This window comes from Tauraco erythrolophus, chromosome 22 (genome assembly GCF_009769465.1).
Source record: "Tauraco erythrolophus isolate bTauEry1 chromosome 22, bTauEry1.pri, whole genome shotgun sequence".
NCBI lineage: Eukaryota > Metazoa > Chordata > Aves > Musophagiformes > Musophagidae > Tauraco > Tauraco erythrolophus.
In genome coordinates, this window is record NC_141486.1 from 11,818,146 (window position 1) to 11,838,234 (window position 20,089).

The window sequence follows — 20,089 nt, forward strand, 5'->3', positions numbered from 1 at the left end:
ATCTAATGATAAAATGAGAAAGAGGAACTTTCCAGAAGTAAGATGGTAAGAATAAAACTAAATTAGCCATGAATAGTTTGCTACTACACATAAAAGCATTTCACATTACAAACTGCAGGCTTTTAGCTTAAAGATAAATCTTAGTGCCAGTTAAAAAGTTCTCCATACTGGAACCAGTTTATTAGTTCAAATGCTACTAGTAAACGTTGGATAGATAGGGGGTATCTCCATATGTATCTCTTAATGATGGAAAGTTTTCTGTTTCATTTAATACTCTGAAATATAAACTTTCTATTTGTCTAAAGGAATCTGGCAGCTATTTTACTAGCAGATGTTTGGCATCATACGTGTATATACATTTATAAATGAACAGGAGACTATGAAGAGCACATTTAAAAATACTAGCTGTTACAACAGAGCTTTTCCTGACTGGCATATCTACACTGAAAATATTTAAATAAAGACAAAATGCACAAAATTAACATTTCATTTTGATGTTCGGATTTTCAAGCTGTTATTTTACTAGTAGTGCAAACCTGCCAATATTTCTGTTCTAAGGCCACACCAAAAGACAGCTCCTTAAGCACTGCAGAATCCCATTTCTTACCGCGTACTGGGGAACCAGCCTATGCACAATGCATGAGCTACGGCTCAGCTCAGACCCTGTAGTGTCCTTGAACACCTGTGCGTGCAGAGAGGTAACTGCATGGCTGTTCCACAAACGTCCCCAGGCAGGGACAATGGAAGATCACTTTGAATTCACCCATATTCTGGGGGAGAAACTATAAGCAGAAGATTTCTCCCGCATTCCTTATTTGAGTTTGGTATCAATTCAGAAAACATTCGGTCAGAGCACAGCAGAAGGGAGACAGAATTCCTGTGAGCATTTATTGCTTTGCCCACGTTACTGCCAGCCTTGAACAAACCAAACCAGTGACTTTGCTCTTGAACTCTACACAGTCAAAGTGGCTGTTTTGCCTTCGCTGTGCCGTGTTCCAGGCACTGGCTGACAAACAGTCGGAACAGGACAAAAAGCCACCACTCAGCCACCGATGCCACTGCGGCCGGGGAGGAGGTGGCCGCAGCCTCCTGTGCCGGGAGCCCGGGCAGCCCTCGGGCCCCAGCAGAGCTCCAGGTCAGGCTCTTAGATGGGCACCATCAATTTGCTTAATGAAGGTCAGGAGAGCTCAAGAATTGAGAGCATTTTTGACTTGACAGCCTCAGGGATTTACCCTACACCTTTCCACGTTCTGTTCTGCAGAGCTGCTTGCTTTTGTATCCCCTCTCTGAGGAGGGGAGAGGAGACGTCGTGCCACCGCACAAGGACCTCAAGGAAAGGGAGAAGTGTTCCCCCAACATTCCAACTGACGTGCTTTGAGACAAAGCCTCTGAGGCTCTGTTGGAGCGTTTGCTACTGATGCAGAGTAGACTGAATGCCTCCTGCTAAACCACATACAAACTTAAAATTTACTGTTAAAGTAACGGTGCAGCCTGAACCTCGTCACTCGTGAGAGCTAAGGGCATCAGTAGATACAGCTACAAGCCACAGCATGGATTCCTCCACAGATGATGAAAATACGTTAAAAATGCAGTACATAGCAATACACTTTTAATTACAGAGCCTGGAGAAAAAAAAAACGTTATTTTTAATCAAAATGTGCAATACTTAAAGTATGAAAAGTATGACTAGGATGCACCTCTTCCTAGATTAAAAATCGATACAAAAATAAGAGCCAGGATGCAGACGTCGGGGAATTCTGGCTTGTGGAAGAGCGCGACTCGATTAGAGGTTAAACCGGCTCCATCTCCTCGCGCACAGCTCCCCTGCTGCCTTCTGCCGCGTTCGATCCTACGGCTTCTCAGAGCCATTTCATGAAGAAACGAACCAGGAGCATCAAGAATATTTTGGGAGCGGAGAACGGCAGCCAAAACTGTGAGCGCTTAATCTGAGCTGAGCACCGACGCGCCACCAGAGAGCTCTGGCAGCTGCGTCTCACCTCGGCTGCTCCTACGTGGCAGCAGTCTGCTACTCACCACTGGATTAGGAGGTACTTTGGGGATGCTCTGCTGTCACTCCAGCATAAAATATGAAATGCTATAGCCAAAAAGCATAAATGGAAAGGTCTAATCTCTGTAAAGAAAGAAAAAACTCTTCCACTACTTGAAGCAGGCTCTTACTGTGATTGTTTGCAGCAAACGCTCTGAGCATGGTCTCGGCTGAGATCACGAATGCTCCTGGTTTCTTCATTAGTACAATCAACATTTTTACAGCTGAACTAAAATGGAATGCAAAAACCCCAAAACTGAGAGCATGACTGTTGGAAAGAATGAAGGACGGACCAAAACGCTATGGAGAACAAACATAAATCAATGTTAAATGTCCTTTTTTTTTTTTAAAGTTTTATATAATTCCTTGTAAAGAAATAAATCAGAAAATAATATCAGGACCAATAAAACAGTAACAGAATACAAACATTTGAGCATAGCTGGAGAGAAGATTATTTGTCTAGCACTTTAAAAGTCATCATACTGCTCTAGTAATATCTGCACAGTTAATTTCTTTAAATTCTATTAGAGAAAAATCAGTGCCTCTAACAGCCGTATTGACACGGCAAAACATGCTGCAGCCCAGTCGCTTTACTCACTGTGCGACGCCTGCAACAGAAAAAGTTTCATATTTCCAGTGTTTTTCAGAGTTGGTCATAACTTTACAGAGCAGAGTTTAACAGAAAAAGATTAATCATGAAGTGATAAACAGGATGCAGACTGTTTACTAGAAGGTATGAAATCCATCATTTCCCTCTGGAATATTGTTTTGGCACAACTGAGAAGTGCCTCAGGAAAGAGAGTCTCGTCAAAACTTACTTGCCCAGACAGTACAGCTCGTATTCCAAAATACATAACTTATGTTGAGTTTAAGCAATTTACAAGAGCAAAAGTGAAAAGGGGAAACATACTGTTCTCCCGGACAAGGCAGAATTCCAAAGTGCTCTGGCTCTCCAAGGTACAGTCTAAATCTACTGGGACATTAGGTTCACTCTGCTTCTCCAGCCGATACTGAGGACCTGAAACATAAAGTAACTTGTAAAATCATCTGTTTTCTAACAAAGCGGTGGCTTATCACGTTCAACTAACACAAGGTTACTCGCGCCCCAGACGTAAGGCAGGTAGATGTTTATGTCTCAGAGCTCTTCGCCAGAGGGATGGGCCCTGCCACGGAGAGCTGGAGGATGGTGTGCAAGAAAACAACATATTCCAGTCATTTCCAGCTAACAACGCTGCCTGACAAACCGCTGTCCAACACTTCTGTGTTATTCCCACGTTAGATGAGCCCCTGTTAAACACCTGCCCATGCCACGGGACAGGGCATTGCCTGTTGTAAGAAACACCCCTCAGACCTCGCTGCGCATCTGCATCACACTATCCGGGCATCCTTCCCGACGCGCTCGCTGCCCTTCACTCCGCTCTCTCCGTGGCTCCTCGCGGACTGAGGACGGGCTGCTGTGACCGTCACCCCGGCTGCTGTTTGCGGGGGGCAGCGCACCCCCGGCAGCCCCACGAGCGGCGGCCGGCCGGGCAGTGCCCGCGGGCACCGCTCTTTCTACCTCTGCCGACGGCGCGTTTCTCAAAGGGCTGCGCTCCCCAAGCGCGGGGCGAGGATTTCCGTACGCAGCGGCAGCGACCGGCGCTGCTCTCCAGGCTGACTGCAGCCCATGTGCCCGCTGGAGGCTGGCATCGCCCGGCACCCCAGTGGCTGCCAGGGGCAGAAAGGGTCAGTGAGATAAAATCATTGATGGATTTTATCTTTTTTCCAGAGATCTGTACAATGATAACACTGAACTGCATCAACCATCAGCATGTACAGATGCTGCTGCTTCAAATGGGTTATTTTCATACACATGGCAGTTAACTGTAGACTTGAAGATTCAGGTGCCAAATCTCCTCCTCTTAAAGCAAATCACCGAAGGAAAGATGATACTACTTAAAAAGCTCTTTTCCAATGACAGAAAATGTATTAAAAATTGTTTTTATAAAAATTAGGCCACTTTTAAAAAATAAATGTTTTAGTTGAATAGATCCTTAAACAATATGCCTTAACTGGAATAAAAAAGAACACACAGCACAATTCCAGGTGGAACCCATCAGCCAGCTCCAGGCTGCTGCCCCAGCGCGGGCACAGAGGGCCCGGCGGGGCGACTCGGGACAGCCAAACTCCCCGTGGGAGCCCGGGCAGAAGAAAAGCCCCTTCCAAAGGCAGGAGCCGGGGGGGCAGACACGCTCCCACCCCCACACCCCCCCAGCAGCGCAGGGGGATGCCCGCTCCAGCTCACATCCGAGAGCTGAAGAGCACATGAAGTTCTCAGCCCTGTAATTCCTGTACAATGTGGTAAAATAACACTAAACAGACATCTGAGAGAATTTAAGTGATGCAAAGCACCTTTAACCAGGTCTTAATATAACAAAAAAACCCAGAACTGAAATAATGAAACCTATTCCCTCCTTATCAGTACTTAAAATATTTCTGAATATTTTCTGACTTTGAATTACGATAGTATATGATAAAATATTTAAAACATATAAAAAGAATTAAGTATTTTAGCCTCAGATGGCATGCCTAAGAAATGGAATTTGTTAGCCAATTAATTTTAAATTTACTACAGCAGAATTTCAATTACGACTTCTCATCTCGTCTCCCCAGAAGCCATGTGAAGCGCTCGCTGCACGGCCCAGGCGCGTTCTGCTCCCGAAACGGAACGTTATTTCTCTGCAAAACGGAGCCCCCCCCACCCCGTTCCCGGTGACTCCGGGAGCAGACACGGCGCCGGGCGGTTCGCAGGGCACAGGAGGGAACGCGGCTGCTCCCTCGCTGCCCGCGCGCGGCGGTCAGTGCGTCACGGAACACGGCGCTCGGGAACAGCGGGGGCATCTCCTACAACCAACAGAGAGGCAAATACACACAGCACCATCGTTCCTCCTCTCCCAGCTACTGGAAATGTGATTAAAAATTTCAAATAAATTAAATCAGCAGAGGCCTGGCTTGTTAGGCAGAAGCAAAATATACTGAATTGAAACAAATATCAAAGTGGTAAATCAATTTGTATTTAAAAAACTGGTGTAGGTTTAAAAACAGAATCGTGACAGCAAAACCTGTTTGCTTTGTCTGTTGGTAAGAAGGAGCTTCCAGAGGTTCCCAGACTGCGTTCAAACGCTGAACGAGACCCAGCAGAGACAAAGGCAGCAGAACTCTTGGTGTCACCTGAATGTCGTGGTACCCAGTACCAAACCCCCCCCAGTGCTCCGACCACAGACGGAGCCTCGTGCCTCCACCAGAGCCTCTGCCACCACCACCAGGACCGGGATCTGCTGACACCAGCACCCAACACCGTGTCCCTCTCCCTCGTTCTTCACTACAGCTGCTCTCCCGCTCCCACCCCAAAAAGGAAGGAGCACCATCGGGCTCTCTGGGAAGCTCGGCCGGCTGGGCAGCCTCCCCGAGCGCAGGGCAGCAGCAGCTCCCGGCTCCCGCCCCGCCGGGTCCCTGCACAGGCACGCCGCGGGTGGATGCACCAGAAGATGTGCGTGACGAGCCCAGCAGACCCATTCCATGAGACGCACTTTCAAGCATCACACCTCCACCTATCCCACCAAATCATTTCTATCAACACAATTTTCCTTCAGTCACTCGGCGACGAGAGCTGCTGCAGGGACCGGCACCGAGCCCCATGCCGCGCTCTCCAGCTCCGTCCCACTGTCTCTTCCAGCACAGAAGCTCCTGTGCTTCTGGGACAGTGGGACAGGCGTCAGCCCTACAAAAGCCTCAAAACGACAGAGAGTAAGTGCACAGCACCAAGGGGACAAGGTTGAACACAGGAGCTCAGCAGTGGTTCATCCTCCCTCTGCGTGGATCCGATTCCACCAGCCGGATCCACCCAAAAGGACGATCTCACACAGCTTAGAAACGATCCTCATGCTGCTGAAGAGCCTTCCCACCACCCTGCGGAGAGCCATCGGCGATCGTATCCCTCAACAGCACCATGCCAGCAGCAAAGGATGATATTTATCTGGAGCAACTCGAGAATTCTGTGATCAGGTAAATTGTTTTATCCAGTTTGTGTTAAGACTGTATTAACCATCTGCCAATAAAGCAATGAGACAGAGCTACAGCCCAGAAACCCAGGCAACCTTCCATGTGAACAACTCCTTTGAAACAGAAAATATGAAGAAATTCATAAAGAAGTGTAAATGGATTTTTAGACAGTATCTACTCTTAAATAATATATTTTAAATATCTGTACACATTTGCTTGACCTCTACTTCGTAACAGATTAAAAATGTCAGGCTGATTCTGTGGAGGAGTTTTACTACCAGGCTCCTTTCACAAGTTCAAATGATGTCATTGTAGTAGAAATATTAGGTAATTTAATGGTCTCCTAACAGAACACTGCTCTGGGAATTTCAACAAAATTTCAAGTGGTAATACCAAAACTGGATTTTATGGATTTCTGTAATCTGATGCAAATGCTCTGCGCAGCTGTAAAATAAACCTTTAGAATCCTGGTGCGCAGCGGTCCTGGCCCGACCCCAGCAGAGCCCCCGCGCCAACGGCAGGACCGCGGCTCCGGCACGTCCCGCGTCCAGCAGCGCCGGGGCTCTCCCACAGCCCTGCTCGCCGGAGCCAGGCGGGAGAGTAAATCAGGTGTATCATGTTCCACCACCAAGCTGGGGGCAAGAACGTTAGAACAGAAGTTACCAGGGCAAAACATGCAGAAGACAAAGCTAATGAATAGAAATTCCTCTCCTAGTTCTGTAGTTTTGTCACAAATACTTGGAGAGAGAGAGAAGCTGTTGCTGGGTTCAAGCTGGGCTGGAGGAACAAGTGTTGCTGTGTCTGGAGAGGATGGAGGGAACTGAAGCAGCAGCCTGACACGAGCCACAGAACGGTGGAAGAGAAGCGGCTATACCTTCCCGCAAACCCTTCTTGTTCAAAAACTGGCAGGGATTTGTTCAGGGCCCCAGAGGCCCCCCAGGCTACCCGGGAGGGCGTGGGAGCCGGGGCACCTTCTCCACCAGATCTGGTGGCCTGAGGCTTTGGGTCTTCTCCATTGTTGAGCCACGCTACTGGTACACGCAGGAGCGATCGCCTAAGCCACACACTGCAAACACTACTGGACACGTTAGTTTTTCTCTCCTAGACTCCTTTCGGTGCACCGACAGACCGCAGCGGTGGAGGAACGGGGCCAACTTCCATAGACAGAGCCATAACACACATCCCTTCCGCCAAAATCCCCAACTAACCATCACACCGTGCTTTCTGCCTACAAATACCCGTTGTACTTCGTTATTTCGAGATACTCCTTTAAACAGAGGAAGGTTTATCCCGAATTAAAAACAAACAAGGAAACAACCCACAACCCAACATCCCCAGCTTTCCTCTGGCACAACACAAAGGTGCCCCAGGAAGAATCCCACCGTAATCAAATTAAGCAGCTCCCTTACAAAAGGGAATGGCCATCCGCATAACAACAAACCAATTCTGTTGCCATTTAAGCTGCAAAGCCTTCAGAATGGGGTTTTGAAAGCACGACCCATCAGTTCTAATTTTTAAAACTTATCCTTTCAGTCAAGACTAGAAAAAGGCCCATTCCAACTTTTATCTTCACTACAAAGTGCTGTTATCTTGGGCTGATGTCAGGAGCTCTATCTCTCTTTCTGCTGACAAGCAGAGACGAGAGAGATAAGATTGGGAACGAATCTCACTTCTCTGAGTAAATAAATAATCAATACTCATCTAAATGTAAATGAGAAAGTATCCCCCTCTGATAACAGGGCTCTTATCAAACAGCCAATTTTCTACAGACATTTGGCCTCAACCAAATCACCATCATTCAGCCCCAGCCTAATGGCTAAAAATCGTAACTAAATTGAACCGATCACCAGAGATCAACTAAGTTCAGCCATGGCTACTACAGGTTCAAATGTTTGGAATGCAATTTTTCCCCCATTAACTTTCAATAGCAATGAAGAATACCACGGTCAGGGGTTGAATCTGCACAATAAACAAACACTAACACTTAGCAAGAGAAGGAGGCTTCAAACAAAACCCATCTCCATCTCCAAACTAGTTAATGGGTAAAATAAGGATTACAGAAAGACTTACCTCAATATTTAATGTTTGTGGAATTGTCAAACCTAAACTAAGACGACCAGTATAAACAAAAACCCCCAAACGATTTAAAGCTGAACCTATATTTTACGGCATCAGACTCTGCAACAAAATGCATCACTAAGTTCTATTTATCCCTTATCTTTACCTCCCTCTCAAGAGCTCCTGTAATTCTCACAAAAGCCCCAGTTCCAGCTATGCTCTTTGTCAGCTGCTTCTGCTCCCTTTATGGTCCACGCGTTTGTTCAAAACACTTCTGAATTTCTGATTTCTGTAACACTGACCTCCAGAATTTATTGCACTGTGTGTGAAAAAGAATTCCCTTTTGTTTCAAAAAGCCATCATCAACCCATCGCTTTTGGGGCGAACAACTGCGATAAACCCCTCCCAATTTACTGTCCCTACCAGACGCACTTCATGGACTGCTCTTGTACCCAGTCGTGTCTTTTCCAAACTAGAAAAGACCTTCTCTCTCAGCATCTACTCCACATTTCACACCTGAGCCATTTAGCACTCATCTGTTTCTGTATCTTTTCATTTCTATATTACCCTTTTTGAGATAAAACGTAACAATTAAGATGTGGGCACTCCATATTTACTGGACGGGCACAGTGATGCTTTCTGTTTTGTTCTCTGCTCCTTTCCTAATTTCTGATGTTCCATTTGCCTTTCTGACTGCTCCTAAGCACGAGCTGAAGTGTTCAGAGAACTACCCAGGATGGACGACTCCAGGATACTTTTCTTGACTGATGGAAGGTAATTAGAGCCCATCATTGTATACATATAGTTACGGTTGCTTTTCACCATCTATATTATTTTGCACTCATTGACACTGAATTCCGTCTCTCATTTTATTGTCCTGTCACTCAGCATTGTGAGATACCTCTGCAGTGCTTCACAGACAGCTTTTATTTGCACTATTCTTACTTCTTTTGTATCAACAGCACATTTTGTCACATCAGCATTCACATCCTTTTCCATGCCCCACATTAACAGAACAATGCAGGTTCTACCAGTTCCACTGGAACTCCACCAGTAACCTAGTTACTAATAACGGAGGGCCATTATTCCTGTTCTTTGTTTCCTGTCTTTTACTCAATTATTAGCCATGTGAGGATCCTCCTTCTCATCCTGTGACAGCTTAATTGCTTTATGAGCCTTTGTCAAATCTTTTTTGGAAATCTCAGCATGCTATATAAAACACATCAGCCTTATTCAGATGGTCTCTGACTTCCTCCAAGACTGCTCACCAGCTTCTGAGGCACAACCTGCTCTACAAAAGCTCCGCCAATTCTTTTTCCTCAGTACATCGCGTTTGTCCACATGTCATCCATTAATTCTGCTCCCTGCCATGATTTCATTTTACAATTTCACAGACTGCCTGGTAAGGACGCCCAGGTATACTGGTCTCTCCTTGAACTCCTTCAACAAACACTTGCCACCATCCACACCCGAGAGAGCAGCAGATACGAGCGACATATTAAACATCACGTTTAACAGCACAGCATCTTCGTATCTGACCTCTGCCAAATCTCTCGGTGACCACTGTCGGCTCCTGGTGGTTTGTTACTGTTCGTGGATGAGTTTTGAAACTTCTTCTCCTGGCACAGCTCTTCAGACAACTTAAAGACCATCAGGCAGCCACCGCCGAACAGCCACGTGGTAGGTGCCGGGCAGGCAGCAAATAAGCCAATGCCAACATGAGCCACGTTTCAGGCTCTGTTCACGTACAGCAGTAAGACAGGAGAGCAGTCAAAAGAAAATAGTTGATAAACATTTAATGTCGATGTCTGCGGTACTTTCCTATTTCAGGTTTCTCCTTTCACAGGGATACATGATTTATTGCTTCCCTGCTCCAACCCCAGGTTTTGAAAGCGTGGTTTCTTTTGAGTTTAAACTATATTTATATTTATTTTTTTGTTATCACTTTTTTATTATTGCTATAGAAAATATTCGCTGGAAATATGTTGCAGCTATTACAAGGTCATAAAAAAGAGGAGGTTTATGTATTTCTATCATTTCAAATAGTCTGTCAGAAAGTATCAGTTGCGCTAAGTGTAAGACTACTGGATCCAGCTTTCTCTCTGCCAGCACATGGGCAGCATATGGGAGAATTAAAATAGCTCACTGTGGGTGCTGCTCGGGTGCTGGGGGGAGCAGGCGGACCGAGACATGGCATCGTCCTCGGCAGGTCCTCCCCGGGGCACGGTCTGCCGCCGGAGAGGCACGGGGGAAGACCAGGCTTCCCATCAGCGCCGGACACTGACCCTGGGCTGGAAGATGAATACTGGGAAAGGATGACCAACAAACAGGACTGAGGGAGGAGAGGGATCGACAGGCTGCAGAGAGCACAGAAACTGGGAAGAACGAGAGGTCTCAGGCCTCGTCCTGTAGGATTTTTCTTAGAACATGACAGAAGGGGCGAGGATTCCATTGTGTGCTTGGCAATGACAATAAAACAACAGAAAATATGTAAACAGTTTGAGAGGAAATAGCTGTAAAGCCAGAATGTTTACATCTCAAATCCTACTGCTATGAGGACGTCTTAAATCTGTTTATCCGTTAAAAATCCCCAAAGCCCCTCCACACCTCTGAAGTGGAATAAAGATTTTATCATTACAAATGCAAATACTGGTTAATAAACAAAGACATTTAAATAGTGAAAACCAACTTTTAACATTACTCACAAGCACGAGATTTTTTTTTTTCGTCCAATCTGTTTTTTCTTAACTTGCACTGTTGTGACATTACTGAATTTTACATACAGTTATCTGCTGCTCTCCGCAGAAATACAGATGGTTTTTGTAGAAATAAACAGTCATTTATATGAAACAATTGTAAAATAGTTTATGGAAACCAGTGGTGTAATGCATTCAAATAAATGCCAGGACCGGCTGATGGAGAGCCAAGGTGTTAAATCACACTGCTTAAGAATTCAGCTGTGGGAAACAGATAGTAAATCCAGAGTGACAGAATTTCCAGTGATGGCAAAGGTTTCTGACATCTAGTCCAGTACACAAAAACTACAGCAGTTCAAACCCATTTTACTTAACACTACCTTGACAGCCAGTGAAATTAAAGAATTTAGTCAAAAGCCCCTTAAAAGGAGCCAAGCACTTCATTTATGTATTGCTTTTTTTGTAGAATAGAAAACATGCAGCATAACTAGCTGCAAGCCAGTCTTTGCAGAATATTAACACAAGTGCTTTGTTTAATTGCTACTACAGACTTTTATTCTTCTGCATTACCAACATCCAGTTCTAAATAAAGCTGAAAGGAGGAAGAAATCATCACGTTGGATCTATAACGTAATGTACCTATAGCGGAAATACAATATGCAGATTTTTTTTTTTCTTTTTTTTTAAATCACAAATTTAAGAGGCGGCGTCAGGGTTACCGGCAGGGCAGCACTCATCACCCGCTCACGTGCCCTCAGTCCCCTCCACCCGCTGCTACCTAAACCATGGCACCACCGCCAGCGTCCCGCGCCACCGCCAGCATCTGCAATCCAAGCTCAGATGGGTATTTGTGATGCAGATCACCACGAGGTCTCCACCTTACTGACTTGGACTCTCAAGTGAGAGGTGCCTTCCCCTGGCTACAGACACGTAAGTAATGGCATTGCAGCGAGGGGCGACACAAGCACCCAAACGGGCGCGTTTCAGGCTTCACAAACCACCCGCAGGAAGGAGATGGTCCCACGAGCGTACCTGGTGTACCGACACTATCTTCTGTCACCAGAGTGGATCAAATAAACAAAAAAGTCTCTATCATTCAAACACTGAACAGCAGAATTTAAAACGTCAAATAAATTACAGCTTTATTACCAATCCGGAAGAACCAATAAATGTATCATTTCGATACCAACAGCTCTAAACCAGACTCAGTTCAATATTTCACTTTCATTTCAGAGGCCAGGCGTGAAAAATCTTCCTCGACCGTTTGGGCTGGTGGCCAGAACGCCACCAACCCAAACGCACAGCACTAACGAGCTGTTTCTGTTCTGACAAACTACTCACAAACTCCATTCCCGACGAGCGGTTCCGCGCACACCAACACCCCCGTCCCCCCGCCACGCCAGCGTCGGCTCAGCAGCAGCAGGCCGGGGAGAAAGGCCTTGCTGAAATAAATTATTACCACTGCAAAACAGCGATGGAGTTCGTGGGCAGAAGGAAACCGTTCCAAGCCGCCTCTGTCACAGCCCTGCACAGCACCGACCCTGCTGCCAAACCAACACGGAGCAATCCCTCCTCTTCCCCCAACACTCGCCGTGGCAGAGGGCGAGCGAGCGGCAGAGCCCGGCGCAGCTCCGGGAAGGCGGCGGCGCTCAGCTGGACGAGGAACGCCGCAGCCCGGCGATCCCCTGCGAGGAGCAGCCGCGGGACCGACCGCCGGCTCCTCACCGCTCCTGCACGGGACCCACGGAACGGGGAGAGCGCCGGGACAACTGGGGCTGTGCGTTTACACTGACACCTTCTTTACCATGTTGCCTCTTTGAGGAAAGGGGGGCAGCAAGCAGGAGAAAGCCTTGACCAAGGATCTACAAATACCAATATTCTTTTAAGTTAAATCCTGCTAACAGCTTAATGCAAGGAAAACCAGGATTTTCGAAGTATTTCCAGGTAAAGCCATTCATAACTGGGGGCAGACGACTCTGCAGGGATGCTATAATTATCCAAAACAAAGCACTGAAAGCCAAAGAAACTCAAAACTACCATTAAGCAGAAACGCACGCGTGTAAACACACGGAAATACAAATTAATTGGCTTTTCGCTGTCACAGACGCTGGGGCTTCCATCCCTGTACGCGCCAGAGCAAACATACACCCCGCCTGCTCGAACACTCTCACTTGGAAATTTAAACTCCTGGGTCACCATCATTCAATGACAGTATCAGACTTCAGCGACAGTTTATTCTAGTTGTGGTTCATCTCTTAAAAACGCTTTAATCACAGGGCTGTGGTTTGACATTGTTTCTTTTATCTTCCTAATTCTCCTTTTTTATATCTATAAATAAATATATATATGTATATATATATGTTTAGGTAATAAAAATATACCACCTCCTCGCTTCCAGCCATTTATTTCTTTTTGTCCCATTCCTGCCACACACAAACCACCCCCACGTCAACGGGAGCCACCACCGCTGCTCCAACGGGCGGCTGCAGCTCCGGGTGCCAGGGACACCCTGCCCTGAGCCAGGCAGGGTCCTGGGGGGGCAGAGATGGGCTCCACCATTTATTGAAAAACATTTATTGATGGAGAGCAGCAAGAAAACTTTTCATTAATGGCAACAGGAATCTCAGGGCAACCAACACAAGTCTAAGGAGTTTAATCTGTTTAGGAACTCACAAGACTTATATCCTGTTTTGGGGATTACCAGGGATATTTTTGGAGGTCACAGCATTACACTTCTTTAAAGATCCAAATTTCAATAATTTAGAAATTAAAACGGCGATGTGCCCGTGATAGGAAGCAGGTCCTGCATTCCAGTTCCGATTCCGCACACGCAGCAGACCCCCGGCCCCTGCTCTGGATTCCAGACCCACTGGGGACCCCACAGAGATACGTAATCGCCTTCAGAACCAAGAGACCTCCTCCACAGAGGGAGAGAATTTGCATTTTATAAACAGCTCCTGTCCTGCCTCTCCACTGCCTGCAGCCACCACCGTGTGCCCGGCACAGCTGCCCGACCCGCTCTCCGGCCACGGGGACCCGGAGCCGCCCGGCCCCTTCCCGGCGCTGCGGGAACGTCAGCTCTCCTGAGCATCCGCGGGAGGCAGGAACGAGGCAAATCCAACACACACCACAGCATCTGGACCGAGTATTTACAAACACGACTGCTGAGATACCCAGGAACAGGAAAACTGTGGGACAGGTTTGAGCGAGACCCGTCAGTGTTACGGCATCCGCGCGATCTCCCGCGGGCCCCGCGGGCGCTTGGCAATAAGTGGTTTTGCACACAAACAGGATCCTGTAGTGCAGTTTTTGCTTATCTCCCGTGCAAGTTTTGAATAAAACGTGTTTATAAATAGTTTCAGCTGTGTGTTTAAGACCTGAGATTTGACACTAAAAGTGGTGCTGAGACTGGTCCGTTAGAAAGCGAGTTTTCAAACAAAACTCAGATCTCTTTTCCCCAGCTGCTGCCTGAAGGGAAGATGAGCCTCACGCTTGCAGCAGCACTCTTCACTTTGAGCTTCTGTTCCCCGAGTTCTGAAGGATCAAATCTGAAATACGGGAATAATAAACCACTACAAACCAGGGTTTTGTAACAGATTGTGCTGCTTGCCATCGCTCTGAGTTACCTGGTGATGGAACAGGTTATTTTAACTGGCCTTTGCAGCTATAATTCCTTTGATTCTGTTGTAGAGACTAAAATATGATATAGAGGCTTTTATTTTTATGTCCTATGCCTGTTTCTTGAATTTTTCTCTTTCCTTATTATTCAGCTTCCTGTGGCAGTGAGATAATACACTTATCCAGATGAGCAAGGTTATTTTAGACTATTTTTGGTCACTATGCACATTTTAAAGAATGCAAAAAGCACAGTTGACAGCTGTTAGGGACTTGAATGTTATTGTAAAGCAGCTGTTTTCATTTATAGAAAAAGTATTAGTCTTTCTCCAAACTGAACAGAATACTAAGTCAGTAACTCTCCCTCTAACCTACGGAAAATACAGGTCATGTCTGTGAAATGTTGGCAGAAGGTATTGTTTATAACAATTACACTTGCATACCATTTTGTTCTTAAAAGGACTGAGCATTTCTGGTTCAGGGATGTTTGCAGTCTGAAGCAGCTATTAAATAATAATCAGTAGCATGTTCACCCTGCAAAGAATTTCTACTTAAAATCAGACAAGATTAATCAGACAGGGCTTCTCTGTTCACAGGAAATTTCAAAAGAAGAGAGGCTGACATGGACCAGAAACAGGGAGGATTACTCTAATGTTTCAGCATTTTACATTGTTTAGTTTTCTCTCTCATTTCCTTCCAAGAACATTTGGGTTTTATATACTGACATCCATGCTTAATTTGTTTGAAAACAAAGCCTCTGTACACCTTCTCTCTGCATTCTTATTTACTTTACATTAGTATTTATAGTCCATTCAGTCGAGCTCTGGAGGAAAAGGCAACTGGCATCCCTGAGAACGTATTTGTTGAAGAGCAAAAGGAATGAGACAGCTCGAAGGCGAGGAAGATAACTTTCAAGTGTACATATAGTTCCTGCACATATTTAATCTGAGAATCACCATGGCATCAAGATACACAAAGTATCAAGAATGAAGTCATCTTCTTTCCTATGTTCTTAAAATCGTAAGCCACGCAAACATATTTTATGGAAAATATTGAATGCAGGCTTTAGTGCAGATATAAAAAGCCTGATAAGATCTACTTGCCTGCTGCACATTGTGGGATGCTGTCAGACCCAGTCTTAGCTGTGCTGTGGTATCTGAACATAAGGGTCTCTGCGTTTCATCTTGGAAAACCGTGCTTTCCTTGGAAAACCGTGCTTTCCTTGGGCCAAGTGGGAGCCTTCTTAAAAGTGGGATTTAAAACCTACCTGTACCATAGCCTCAATCCCTGGGCTAACCGGGTAACACCCAAGTGCTGGTAAAAGACCAGCAGAAATACACACCAGATTGATTAGGTAGGAGAAAGATTTAGCAGGAAAGCAAATCAAGTCATATTGATAATGGCATTTTAGTTACGTGACGTGATCTGTACGACCTACGAAACCTTCTCTGCAAAATATGAGGGTGGGATTTTAAAAGCATGACTAACACCCACCTTTTTTATAAGTTAATATTAAGACTCTCAACTGATTTCTGGGGAGCAGAATTATACCAAGTACTAAACCACTCAAATCTCACCTTCTAAAAAGGCTTTTCAAGACTCCATTACTGTATCTGTCCAAAATCCAGACAGCGCCACATCTGACATTTTCACTGGTAAATTCAAGGAGCACAAGAAGTTCTTATGCTCATGATTTCAAGCACATGATTCCCTTTCTGCAGATCTGCCACACTGCAGACCAATTTTATATTTAAACCATCAGCTGCTGGAGTGCTCACAATGTTCAGAAACATTCTCGAAGAGATCTAGACATGCCAAGCTTGTACAAAGCCATCCTTAAGCTACCTATGGATACTGAGGTTCTCCACAGGGCCTTTATCCCAGCATCCCAGCACTGCCCGGGCCAGCGTGACGGCGCAGCGAGGCCCTGCAGCACTGAAGGCAGCTTTCAGCCCTTCTCTCCTCACTGCCGTGGTTCGGGTACCACCCTGTCCTCAGCCTCTTTCTCTCCCGTGTTGGCTATTTTGAGACAACTCTCTCGTGTGAGAGATGGCACCGGCCCCCCTCAGCGTGGTCCATCGCTGCATCAGACCAGTCTCCTCTGGGAGCTCACTCCACAACCACGAGTGTTTTGTTTCCAGCTCTCACGTAAAATCTGCATGTGCCACACGTGCTGCTGAGCACGCAATAGGTTAAACAAATCCATGATAAAGTATTCTGCTTAGTTATTTTTCATTACCATAAGAAAACATCAATTACATTTTCTATTTTATGAGTGCACGCAAGGGAACCCATGACAGTAACAGAGAGGTTATACGACTGTTTTAGCTGCTTCTTTCCTAAGCAAAAGGAACAGTTAGTTTGCAAAGACAACGAAACCAGCCCAGGGAGAAGGCAGGCACACTGGCATATCTGCATAGGCAGTTCCTATCCTGATTTATCCAGCCTGACTCCAACTAATTAAACATCTGCCTCAACGATTTCCTCTGCAGATTTATCTTCTCCATTATACAGCACTGACTGGTTGTTACAGGCTTTTCCCCCACTTGCAGCCAGTCCCTCGTCCTTCTTGCAGGCGGTCATTTGGGCACGTGGCACGAGATGATACAGTATTCCCATTAGCCCCCCGCTGCTGCCTGTCGTGGGACAGGTCACTGGGCTCCCAGAGCACGGCTGCAGTACAGCCACATCCTCTGTGGAACAACTCCAGGGCTGTGGTTCGCTCAGCTCCAACACACACAGCTCACTCGACCACCTGCGTTTCCTGTTGGTTGGCTCAAAAATTGTTATTTAAAAATGGTCAGAGTTCATACGTCTGAGGCAAAAGCCTTGTGCCACTAAGAAAGGAAAGCTGCAAGGAACGTGAAATAGTCCGAATAGTTTGCACCAGTTTTATCTAATATAATATCTAAATGGAGCTAGAAGCAATCAGAACATTGCTTCCATTTTTTTCGTGCTGCTTTCTATGAAAAAAAGGTTGTGCCCCACTTCTGCCTCCTTCTACTGACCTGTATCTTCCTGCAACAAAAAACCCTTCGCTTGAAGTTAAATTTCAGCCAGAAGTCTTTATTCAGCTTTAGCCTTTTCAACAAAAGGGATTTTGAAATAAACACACTGATGTTTTTTCACAGACGTAGCTCACGCTACAGCTCGGCGAATGCCGGTGCACGCGCTGGCACAGACCGCGGCCGCTCGCCTGGGGAACTCTGCGCCATTACCAGCGCCGTGCTCCAGGAGGGAGGGGGGGGTCGGTACCCGCAAGGATGGCAATGGCACTTTTAAACAAAAAAGTCAAAAGCAGAGAAGCTCAGAAGGTCATCGACTCACAGAGGCGATCGAGGCATATGGATTTTCAGAAACTTGTGACTCAATTGCTTGTTCAAAAACCTACGTGTAAGCTGCAGTCTACTGGCTGAATAAAATTATTAGAGAAAACTAGTCTAGTATTTTAGCCCTGGTCGTGCTGGAGCATACCCTCCTGACTACACGACAGAAATTCTTCTATTTCTTCCTCGCTCAAACCAGCCAACCACGGTTTGCGTTTTCCTACAAACATCAGACCAATTTGAAAAATGTCATGTAAGTCAGTGGTGAAAATAGGTCAGAAAGCACTTTCTTATACAAGTACTCGAAAAGAGCATGAGCTGTAAACATAATAAATTCATTTGTCCTGTGAAGACCGGTCTGGAGGCACATTGAAAAAATGCAGAAAAGTTCATAGGCATTTCAGTTTTATTAAACTATTCCGAAAGTTTTAAATAAACACGTTAAGTCTATTTTTATTAGTACTTTTTAAAAATCAGAATGATCAACTTAAAAGGAAGCATTGCTGAATGAGAAGAAATGCTTTTCCTAAATTATGTCTTATCTCTTACTCAGAACTTCACACCCTAATCCACCCCTTAATAATGACTCGAACTACAACGGCACAGGACCGTCCTGTGCTAATACTCTGATCCTAAATTCCATTTATCGGTGCGTCTCCCAGTGAAAGTACGAGGCATATCCACTCCAAATGGGAAGAATCTGGTGGGAGATGAAGACTAATGACAAAATCATCTTCTACTCCCGCTCCAGTCTATCCATGCCCACTGCAGTGGCATCCTGAGCGTTAACCATCCTTCAGCCTGGGCAGCATTTCCACCCGCTCTAAGGGCAGCGAAGGGCACTGGGAAGGGTTTGTTTCGGATCCTGAGGGCAGCACAAGCAAGAGGGTTCCTCTGTGCAGACAGCAGCAATGTGCTGTTTTAAAGATGACTGGCAAGATCCCTCCAAATCTGCTGACTGATGAATCCCAATTTTGGATAAGGGAAGTAATTTGGAATAAGGAAAAGTTTTGGATAAGGGCAGATAATGTTAATAAAGTCTAATTCATTATTTACCAATTTGACACGTAATTACCTAATCTGCAAAGTCCCTTCATCCACGTGACGGTATTACATGACGATTTCAATAATGCATTATGGGTGCTCATCAACATTTAAAAAACAAAACAAAAATTAAATATTTTGTTTATGAAATTCAGTAATAGGGAATTCAAGCAGAAACCTTTCCCTAGAGCGATTGCTCTGCTCGCAGTGGCTCCAATTCACGGAGCTTATGACTGCAGGTCCCAATTCTGGATGTATCTATACAGAAGCTTACACTGAAGCCTGCCAGCAACATCGACTATTTCAAGAAATCCAATTCCAGGTTCAAAAGTAAACACACCTTGAAGTAACCAAAACGTTTTCAGTTGTGACTTCTACTATGGTTATATCCACAGCAGAGATGATGGTCATATCTCAAAGAGGTGAGATGTCACATGAACAATTTACAAAAACTAAATTTAAATGATTTCTTATATAATTAAAAAACCTCCAAGTGACACATATATGCTTACACACCCTGTTACTACACAGGTTTCTGAGCAGGAATGCCAAGACAATGGAATGAATGCATTAGCTGAAGGAATAAACTACGGGTCCATTCCATTTCTAAACTCCTGTGCGAAAGTAACAAAAGTAAAACCATACATTTCAGATGGGCAAAGAGTAAAACATCTGTTACATGAAGGAGAAAAGTAGCTTAAAGACTGAGCTAAATGAGTACTTTAGCCACCTCCCTTCAGGGAAGAGAAATCTGACCCCAGGAAATAAATAAAAGTCACCCAAAAAGTGAACAAAAGAGGTGTTTGAAAAAAACGGAACACCATTCATCGCAGCTAACGACTTGTTCATTATGAGTGATGATGGATAAAGACTTCTCACGCTGAGATGAAATCAAGATTTATATGCATTGTTTCCTCTCCCAACTTGTGGGAAGATCATCATCATTTAATTCTATCTCTGCGGCCAGTGATGGGCATCCAGAGAGCTGGTTATCAAACGGCGCAGTCAGCTGGCAAAAGCCGAAACGTGCAGTTGGCACATCTGGACGGAGCCGCCACAGCCGAGGGTGAACAATGACTCCTGGCCAGCGGCCAAATTGCTGCAGACGTTGGCGGGTCTCATCTACAACCACCCCTACCAGCAGCCCTCTCTCTCTCCCCACCCCACCCCCCCCTTTTTTTTTTTTTTTTTTTACGAGAATCAGATTTTCATTGCTCCATTCAATTGCTCTCCTCTGCCATTTTTTACAGCTCTTATCGTTC

At 45.5% G+C, this 20,089-nt stretch overlaps 1 protein-coding gene across 5 annotated transcripts in view; it reads right to left on the bottom strand.

The window, feature by feature from the left end:
* MAPKAP1 (MAPK associated protein 1) overlaps positions 1 to 20,089 on the bottom strand; it is a 103,001-nt gene that overhangs the window by 23,515 nt on the left and 59,397 nt on the right. For 4 of the 5 annotated variants that reach the window (XM_086625123.1, XM_086625122.1, XM_086625120.1 and 1 more), the window contains one exon: positions 2,958 to 3,065. The exons of the other annotated variant lie outside the window; for it this stretch is intronic. In XM_086625123.1, coding sequence (XP_086481249.1) covers positions 2,958 to 3,065 — 108 coding nt within the window. The remainder of the gene's footprint in view (positions 1 to 2,957; positions 3,066 to 20,089) is intronic. 5 annotated transcript variants of the gene reach the window in all.